Source organism: Lactuca saligna, chromosome 8, assembly GCF_052625555.1.
Source record: "Lactuca saligna cultivar CGN05327 chromosome 8, ASM5262555v1, whole genome shotgun sequence".
Lineage (NCBI taxonomy): Eukaryota > Viridiplantae > Streptophyta > Magnoliopsida > Asterales > Asteraceae > Lactuca > Lactuca saligna.
Genome location: NC_136424.1, coordinates 252695360 through 252705490, shown reverse-complemented (window position 1 = coordinate 252705490; position 10131 = coordinate 252695360). Strand labels below are relative to the sequence as shown.

General features: G+C 34.1%; 1 protein-coding gene across 1 annotated transcript; it reads left to right on the top strand.

The window, feature by feature from the left end:
* Window positions 1-739: 739 nt before the first annotated feature.
* On the top strand, window positions 740-9790 carry LOC145011351 (alpha-glucan water dikinase, chloroplastic-like). The gene is made up of 32 exons (XM_078970056.1): window positions 740-890; window positions 1151-1452; window positions 2001-2045; window positions 2153-2253; window positions 2356-2434; window positions 2547-2638; window positions 2720-2873; window positions 2968-3381; window positions 3463-3570; window positions 3764-3862; window positions 4128-4265; window positions 4379-4467; window positions 4548-4682; window positions 4766-4928; window positions 5012-5101; window positions 5176-5361; window positions 5440-5502; window positions 5581-5643; window positions 5718-5777; window positions 5854-6006; window positions 6088-6171; window positions 6251-6427; window positions 7076-7182; window positions 7289-7606; window positions 7689-7821; window positions 7917-8042; window positions 8486-8596; window positions 8696-8794; window positions 8873-9046; window positions 9118-9210; window positions 9279-9394; window positions 9474-9790. Exons 2-32 carry the CDS (start codon window positions 1183-1185, stop codon window positions 9676-9678), a joined length of 4245 nt encoding a protein of 1414 aa, XP_078826182.1. The 5' UTR covers window positions 740-890; window positions 1151-1182; the 3' UTR covers window positions 9679-9790.
* Window positions 9791-10131: the final 341 nt, after the last annotated feature.

Below are 10131 nucleotides of genomic sequence, written 5' to 3'. Positions count from 1 at the left end.
GTTGGTCTAAGTGTTGATCTTCCTTCCAACGAGTCATTCAAAAAGTTCATATGCATCTCTTTCTTAGCAAAAACTTAGCGTATCTAAATATGTAGAAAAGAACATCTATAACCAGATTGTGTTGGTACTTGAAACCTAAGAGATCTCTACAATAAACTTCATGGTCTCCAAAGGAGTCCAAACATGCCTTGTGACAAACAGGGGATGTCTCGTTAATCGGAAATAAAAGAATCATAAGACGATACTTGAAGATAACACAATACTCCACTGACGGCCTATGCCGACTAAGATCGTGAATATGAGTAGTCATAAGAAAATTCTAAGCATGTAGTGCCCTTAGACACTCAAAAATTACTTTCTGCGTAATAGTCATGTCGAAGTGAACTTCTATGTCATGGATAATTTACTAAAAAAGGCACTAAACAATGCATGATGGGCTTTAAGAGCGACGATACGCTTATTACTGAAACCACTGAAGTTAAATCTCAAAATCATATCAAGAATACATGTCAAAGCACAAACATAATCAAAATCCATATCACATATACCACTATCTCTCGTAAAATATAATATTGTAACTAACTGTATTTTATATTTCGCCCATATCATTTGCCCAAACCCATCAAAGAATAAGCCACACAACATTAGTGATCATTGTAGAACAATCTAAAACTTAAAGGCGTTCTATGTCGATTAGCATAAACACAAGGACTTCCATCGCCTTTAAATTTAGTATACGACTTCCGACGTCTTTTTTTCCCCCAATTTTTGAAGCTTCTCTCAACCGCACTCTTTACTAAAATAATACTCCCTCCACTCTCTTCAACCTCCATCACTCATCTCTCTTTTCGAGATATACACCGTGCATATCCCAATAAGTCTGATCGGAGGTAAGATTTCACCGAAATTCAGACATTATCGTTTCTTCATTCGACAACCTCACAGCCATTTAACTGAATTTCCCTGTTCTTATAGTTAATTTCACGATTTTACGTTAATTTTTTGTTCTTATCGATTAATCAATGTATATATGGGTTGAATTGATGCAGTTTGTGTTTGTTTATGGGTGAACTTTTTGTTTGTTAAGATTGTGAAAGTATGTATACTCATGGTACTGATTCTTGCTCTGTCACGAGTTTTTGTTGGATAGTGACATTGAATCGATTAAAGGAAGAGAGGAATATGAGCAATTCAGTAGGGCATAGTTTGCTTCGAGGGCCAGTTTTACAGCATCAAAGTCAAAAAAATTCTTGTAGTTGCATTGGCGGAAATACTTTGTTTCAAGCTCAAGCTACTTCTCTGATACGGAAGTCATCGTCGTCGGCTTTGTCGTCTATATTATCCAGCGATTTCCGTGGTCATAGACTGACTTTGCGAAGATCAGGATTGCGGAAAAATCCAGTGCTTTCTGACGTTGTTCAAGCTGTTTTAGCTACCGATCCGGCATCCGAGGTACTTTTTAGACACTTCATTATTCGTATTGACATTTTTCATCTTCTCCAGTGGATTATAGCTGTAAATTATGGCAATCGTATCTTTTTAAAGCGCGCTGTTATCTCCTTTTTGTGAAACTGTACTTAAGATGATACTTTAATGCTAAATCTTTTGATTATGTGCGTTTATCTGTAAAGCTAAACAAAGAACATACATGTATCCCAGCAGCATCACACGAGTGCCAAACACCATTCCTAATATAATTATATACGTTGCATGCATCTTACACAATAAATATGCTGCTCTACATGCCTACATGGAAAGGCTCTAAAACTATTATGATATGTGCTTTTGTTACCCAGCTCTTTTTAACATTCTGCTTTAGATTTATATATTTTATAATCATTAAAGGGCATAGAATGGACACATGTATCAAGTAAAGATCTTTGAATGATTTGCTATAAGTGTGTCATTCACTGCTTCTTGTTAAACAATCGTTTGAACTCGGTTCTCTTTTTTTGGTGACATAATTACATGGTTTAATACTCTTTTTTCTTTCATTGTAGCAACTGAGACTAAAGTTCATCTTGGAAGAAGATATTGAGATGCAGGTATATGTGGATTAAGACATGAGATGTACATTAAATTCTTGGGAATTCAATTATAAAACTTTCATACACTTTGTCTACTAAAATCAGTACCATATTTTTGCATACAGGTTGATGTTAAGATCTCCTCTATTCCAATGGTAGAGATTCAGCTCACTAATAGTAGGGACCATTTATATCTACATTGGGGAGGTCTACGGAATGTAAAGGAGTAAGCTTTCACTTGTGAAAATATCTGTGATTCTTCTAGGTTTAAAATTTGTTTTCACCCTTTCATGATTTTCACATTCTTCTTTCATTTCTACTTCTACAGAAAATGGGTACTCCCCAATCGTCGTCCTGAAGGTACTAAAGTATACAAGGAAAGGGCTCTTAGAACCCCCTTTATAAAAGTAAGTTATGTTAAAAAATATTATACAAGATACTACATGAGGAACAAATCTTTTTTTTTTTTTTTTTGGGTATAAAACCAACTAATTTATGCCTTCATGTCCTTTTTCATAGTCTGGTTCCAATTCATCCCTGAAAGTTGAGATTGATGATCCTTCAATTCAAGCTCTAGAGTTCCTAATAGTCGATGAAGCAAAGAATAAATGGTAAGCCAATCTTTTTGACACTTGTTGTGCATATTCAACTTTTTAGTCAATTAGTCAATCTCTTCACTCATTCCCATTTAGGTACAAAAATAATGGTCAAAACTTCCATGTTAAGCTGCCTTCAAGGGAAACTCCAGTTTCAAATGTTGTAATTCCCGAAGACCTTGTACAAATTCAAGCATTTTTGAGATGGGAAAAGAAGGGGAAACAAATGTATTCACCAGAACAAGAAAAGGCAAGTAAAATTTCACATTTCTTGTATCTTTTCTTTCAATCAATGCCCACATTACAAAATGCAATTTTTACTGAAGTAATTTAACAACTTACAGATGGAATATGAAGCAGCTCGTGCAGAACTATATGAAGACATTTCTAGGGGGAGTTCCATAGAGGAAATAAGAGCAAGGCTTACTAAAAAAGATGATAAAAATTCCAAAAAAGATATTGGAACCTCTAATGATGACACACAGAAGAAAATTACCAAAGGAGAGATAAAAACTAAGGTTCAAAAGCATCAGGAAGCTAGAAGCTACTCAACTCAAAGCATTCAAAGAAAGAAGAGGGACCTCATGCAACTTCTCAACAAACATATTCCAGTTTCTGTAAAGTCTGTAGAGGAAAAATCCTCCATGACACCAAAATCTTTGTCTGCATTGGAACTTTACTCTAAGCTCATAGAGGAACAAAGTGACATAAATATATTGAACAAAAAGACATACAGAGTTGCTGATGATGAGCTTCTGGTAGGTTCTAGTAACAAAATACCTTTTTGGGTGTTAAATTAATTGCATTATGTCTAAAAAAAATTTGTATGTTTTATTTAGGTACTTGTGACAAAGGCTTCTAGTAAGATAAGAGTTCATTTGGCTACAGGATTCAAGGAGCCACTCACCCTTCACTGGGCATTGTCAAAAAAACCTGGGGAGTGGCTGGCAAGTTTCTATATTTCTAGCTGTTTTTTAGAACAATTTACAAAAAGAAAAAATATATATATATATATATATATATATATATATATATATATATATATATATAATTTGCCCACTTTTTATGATAAAAAATCTTTATTCAAGCATATCTACAACTTCCTAAAGTGAATAACATTAATAATTTTACTTATTTCAGGCACCACCTGAAAATTTGTTACCACAAGGGTCTTCTTCTTTAGCTACATGTGCTGACTCACCATTTTCTACTATCTCTATTGATGGTTCAACTAACAAGGTCTGCAAAGAGAAGTATTTATTATTTTTTTTTAAAATTTCTTTTAGATGATTATCAGATGAAAAGAAGAGTATGTTATAAAATGGAGGGTAAAATGGTCATTTATAAAAAGTTTAATGGGCTAAACCTAACAGTGTCAAAACGAGGGACCAAATTAAAAAAAGATTCCTTTGTGGACCATTTCTGCAGTTTACTCTTATTATTATTATTATTATTATTATTATTATTAATTATTAAACTGTGGATAAATTCTTGTGTATAACAGATACAATCATTAGAAATAGAAATTGAAGAGGGTGATTATGTGGGGATGCCTTTTGTTACTTTTTCTGGAAATAACTGGATTAAGAATAATGGTTCAGACTTCTACATTGAATTTGTTGGACCCAAGAAGGCAATAAAGGTTCTTCTCCATCTAATCTTCAATCAATGAATTTCTATAGTTTTAGTTATTTGATTCTTTCATTTTTCATAGCTGTATTTATTATTATTATTATTATTTTTTTCTGTATGAAGGATGCAGGTGATGGGAAGGGTACTGCTAAGGCCTTGTTAGACAAAATATCAGGGCTGGAAAGTGAAGCACAAAAGTCTTTCATGCATAGGTTTTCATTTCTTTAATTTCACGACAAGATTAATTATATCAAAACATGATTAATCATGAATTCTTTCTTTTCCTCTTTAGATTTAATATTGCAGCTGATTTGATGGAAGAAGCCACAGACACTGGTGAGTTGGGTCTTTCAGGAATTTTAGTTTGGATGCGTTTTATGGCTACAAGACAACTAATCTGGAATAAAAACTACAATGTAAAGCCTCGGTAAGTTTATTTAAAGTAATATCTCAAGTATCTTATTCATAATGACAAGGGTATTTTGGTCACTTTGCCTATGTTTTGTGCAGTGAGATAAGCAGAGCTCAGGATAGGCTTACAGATTTGCTTCAAAATGTTTATGTGAATTATCCACAATACAGTGAGCTTTTAAGAATGATCATGTCAACTGTTGGACGTGGAGGTGAAGGAGATGTAGGTCAACGTATCCGAGATGAAATCCTTGTGATCCAGGTGGCATTTAAAAAAAAAAAAATCTTTATTACATTCGTTTTAATCATTAAATTCACTAATATTCATCTATTTGTCAAGTGTAGAGAAAAAATGATTGTGCAGGTGGAATGATGGAAGAATGGCATCAGAAACTTCACAACAACACAAGCCCTGATGATGTTGTGATTTGTCAGGTATATTGAATGATAACCAGTCTACTCATCTTTTTTGAAACCATAAATAATTAATTACTCATTTTTTTTTTCAGGCGTTAATTGATTATATTAAAAATGACTTTGACATGAGTGTTTATTGGAACACACTGAATACAAATGGAATAACAAAAGAAAGACTTTTAAGCTACGATCGAGCCATCCACCATGAGCCAAGCTTCAGGAGAGACCAAAAGGAAAGCCTCTTGCGTGATTTGGGAAGCTACTTGAGAACATTAAAGGTTTTTTTTTTTCTTTTTATTTTTCTTTTTTATTTTCCCAATATTCTGCAAACCTTCAAGTTTTTTTTTTGTTCACAGGCAGTTCATTCAGGTGCAGATCTTGAGTCTGCGATATCAAACTGCATGGGTTATAAATCTGAGGTAAGTCCAGCATTCTGCTTTAAATCAGTTATTAAAATATCGAGCCTTAAATTTTTGTTAATTTTTTTAAAAATTCAGGGACAAGGTTTTATGGTAGGGGTGAATATCAACCCTGTTTCAGGTCTGCCATCTGGATTTCCGGTAATTTTCATTTATTTTGAGGAACAATTTTTTGAGCTCCATGATTTCTGTATAACTTAAAATGTTTCAAACAGGAACTGCTTCAATTTGTTTTGAATCATGTGGAAGATAGGAACGTGGAAACCCTTCTTGAGGTATTCCAAAGTCTCTCTTCAGGCTTTAATATGTGTAAAAGACAAAAATACCCTCATTATCTTTATATATATCCAGGGACTGCTGGAAGCACGTGAGGAACTTCGGCCATTACTATCTAAACCAAATGATCGTCTCAAGGATCTTCTCTTTTTGGACATTGCCCTCGATTCTACTGTAAGGACAGCCATTGAAAGGAGCTATGAAGAGCTGAGCAACGCTAAGCCAGAGGTAAATCCTATTTTAGCACGTCTTATTTCCAGTTTTACCCTTTCTGTTCTCTTCAACCTTGACCACAATGTTCTTTTTCAGAAAGTTATGTATTTAATCACTCTTCTTCTCGAGAACCTCATACTCTCATCAGACAACAACGAGGACCTGATCTATTGCTTAAAGGTAACCTCTCGTTTCTACTGATTTATTTCTTCAAAAACACTAAATGACTAAACTACCCTTATATCTTTTTGCTATGAAGGGATGGAATCAAGCACTAAGCATGTTGGAGACTGGAGATGGTAGTTGGGCATTATTTGCAAAATCAGTCCTTGATAGAACCCGACTTGCACTTGCCACCAAAGGGGAGTTGTATCATCAAATTTTACAACCTTCAGCTGAGTACCTTGGGGCCCGCCTTGGATTAGACCAATGGGCGGTACGATAACATAACAGATTGTACTGTGTTTGGTATGCATTGGACTGGGACTGTGACAGATGTCAGTGTGACAAGAGTAAATTACACCAATGGTCCCTATGGTTTGGGGTAATTTTCACGTTTGGTCCCTAACTTATTTTTTTTAACTCGGAAGGTCCCTACTGTTTGTTTTTGTTGTGTGTTTGGTCCTTGTCTTACGTAAAAAGACTATTTTACCCTTCATTTTTTAATTTATTTAAATAAACACACCCCCACCCCATTTCCACCTCACCTTACCTTACTTACCCCGCGTTATTTAAATAAATTAAAAAAATCAAGGGCAAAATGGTCTTTTTAGGTAAGCCAGGGACCAAGTGCGCAACAAAAACAAATTGTAGGGACCTTCCGAGTTAAAAAAATAAGTTAAGAGACCAAACGTATAAATTACCTCAAACCATAGGGACCATTTGTGTAATTTACTCGTGTGGCAATAATTGCAATTTTTTGTCCCACCCAAAAAGACGAAACTAGATGGGATAGGGACTCGCTCTCGGTATCTTGTCTGTGTAAAAGACGTAAATGCCCTTGTCATCTTGTCCTGTCCCTTGTAATAAATGTAGCCTTTATGTTTAACTATCTTGATCTAATTTGGTATTATAATTTATGCAGGTAAGCATATTTACTGAAGAAATGATTCGTGCAGGATCAGCTGCTTCTTTATCATCATTGGTTAATCGACTTGACCCCATTCTTCGCAATGTGGCTAATTTGGGGAGGTTGGTTTAATCAAAATTTCCAATCTTTTATAGTTCCAAAGTATCAATCTCCAATCATAAAAAAAAATAAACAACTTATAAATGCAGCTTCCCTTGTTGTATACAGTTGGCAGGTAATCAGCCCAATTGAAGCTGTTGGATACATTGTGGTGGTTGATGAGTTACTTTCAGTTCAAAACAAATCCTATGAATCACCAACAATTTTAGTAGCAAAATCTGTAAGAGGAGAAGAAGAAATCCCTGATGGAACAGTTGCTGTAATAACACCCGATATGCCAGATGTTCTATCCCATGTTTCTGTTCGTGCAAGAAACAGCAAAGTCTGCTTTGCAACATGTTTTGATCCAAATATTTTGGATGATCTTCGTGCAAAACAAGGGAAATTGTTAAAACTAAAACCTACTTCATCTGATATAACTTATAGGTAAACATCATTTCCTTTTATAATAAATCTTGAATTATCATCTTACTTTGTGTTTGGATGATGATGATGATGATGATCTTAGTGAGGTGAAAGAGGGAGATTTAAAGCAATCAGGTAATTCGGAAGAAGTTGGTTTGCCATCAAATATAAAATTGGTCAAAAAAGAGTTTTGTGGTAAATTTGCTGTTTCGGCTGAAGAGTTCACAAGTGAAATGGTGAGAGGGTTTTTACCTTTTTATATTGTGATTCTTTGTTTATATTATAATATTCTGAATTAATGTTATTTTGTAATTGTAATGAAATTTTTAAGGTTGGAGCTAAATCACGTAACATTGCATACCTAAAAGGAAAAGTACCATCATGGGTTGGGATTCCTACTTCCGTGGCTTTACCTTTTGGAAGTTTTGAGAAAGTTCTTTCTGATGTAAAAAATAAGGTACTTTAACTTTTTAGTACCTATGGTTTGAGGTAATTTGCACGTTTGGTCCCTAACTTATTCTTTTAACTCGGAAGGTCCCTACAGTTTGTTTTTGTTGCACGCTTGGTCCCCATCTTACTTAAAAAGACTATTTCGCCCTTGATTTTTGTAATTTATATAAATAAAATGGGGTAGGTAAGCTGTTAGCTGAGGTGGAAGTGGGGTTGGGGTTGTGTTTATTTAAATAAATTAAAAAATTAAGAGCAAAATAGTCTTTTTTTGGTAAGACAGGGACCAAGCGCGCAACAAAAACAAACAGCAGGGACCTTCCGAGTTAAAAAAAATAAGTTAGGGACCAAACGTGCAAATTACCCCAAACCATAGGGACCATTCATGTAATTTACTCTTTTTTTTTTTTTTTTTTTTCAAAAGGTTTGATAAAAAAATACATTAATTTGCAGGGTGTGTCCGAAAAGCTGAAAATCTTGAAGAAAAAATTAGAAGCAGGAGAGTTTGAAGTCCTTGAGGAGATCCGCAAGACAGTTTTGGACCTTGTTCCACCACCCCAGCTGGTAAGTCCGAGGAGGGTATTTCCGTCTTTTCCACATGTCCCATGTCAGAAGATTCCATTTTTTTTTTTGTCTCATTGATAATGGAGATTATTATTTTAGGTAGAAGAGCTGAAAAACAAAATGAAAAGCTCTGGCATGCCATGGCCAGGGGATGAAGGTGAGAAAAGATGGGAACAAGCATGGACTGCTATAAAGAAGGTTGGTTAGAACAACACGATTAATTCCTAACTTATTATAAAATAAAATAAAAAATCATTTTTGATTTTTAATTTCCAGGTTTGGGCTTCAAAATGGAACGAAAGAGCCTACTTCAGTACACGAAAAGTGAAACTAGATCATGACCTCCTATGCATGGCTGTATTGGTTCAAGAAATAATAAATGCTGATTACGCATTTGTTATTCATACCACAAATCCATCTTCTGGAGACCCATCTGAGATATATGCCGAGGTTTCCTTTATTATTTAATCTCAATTATTTTCTATAAAATTTCATTTTTATTATCTGTTGTTATGCTACAGGTAGTAAAAGGTCTTGGGGAGACTTTGGTAGGAGCTTATCCAGGTCGAGCATTGAGTTTCATTTCCAAGAAAGATAAACTTGATTCTCCTAAGGTATATTTATTTTATAATCTGTTTAAAATTTTCATTTCATGTGATTATATATATATATTTTTTTAAAGGTTTTGGGTTACCCAAGCAAACCGATTGGGCTTTTCATAAAAAGATCCATCATCTTCCGATCTGATTCCAATGGTGAAGATCTAGAAGGCTATGCTGGTGCAGGACTTTACGATAGGTAAACCATCACTTGATTTGATATTCCTTCCTCTCATGAAAACTAATTTTAATATTTTGAAAATTCTATGTTACTACAGTGTGCCTATGGATGAAGAAGAAAAAGTTGTACTTGATTACTCATCTGATCCATTAATGGTTGATGGAAACTTCCAGAAATCAATCCTCTCGAGCATTGCTCATGCGGGTGATGCCATAGAGAAGTTATATGGATCCCCACAAGATATTGAAGGTGTCGTACGTGATGGGAAAATTTATGTTGTTCAAACTCGACCTCAAATGTGATCATAATTACTTCATACAAAAACTCCCTAGAAATATAAGAATAAATCAGTTATAACATCAAAATGTTGTATTAATATTTAATAATATGAACAAAGGTTATTTAACTTCTCAAGTATATGTATAATCATATTGAAGTTACACTAATAGGATCTATTCTTTCAACTTTAAAACTAATCTCACTACTTTCATAGAAAATCTTTGTATTTGGTCAAGATTTAGTCGAGAGATGATCTTTCGTTATAGATGTTATCATCTTGACCAAAATCTGAAAATGTTGCAAATGAAAGCTGATTTTGTAAAATAATAATACTCCACAAGTAAAATCAAACCATGAAAAGTTAAGTACGCAATAGATTTAAAATTTAAAAAAATATTGTTTCTTTCATCTAGTCTATGAAAATGGATGGGCATAATAAAACAACAAAAAATACATGATAAGCAAGAGATTGGAAA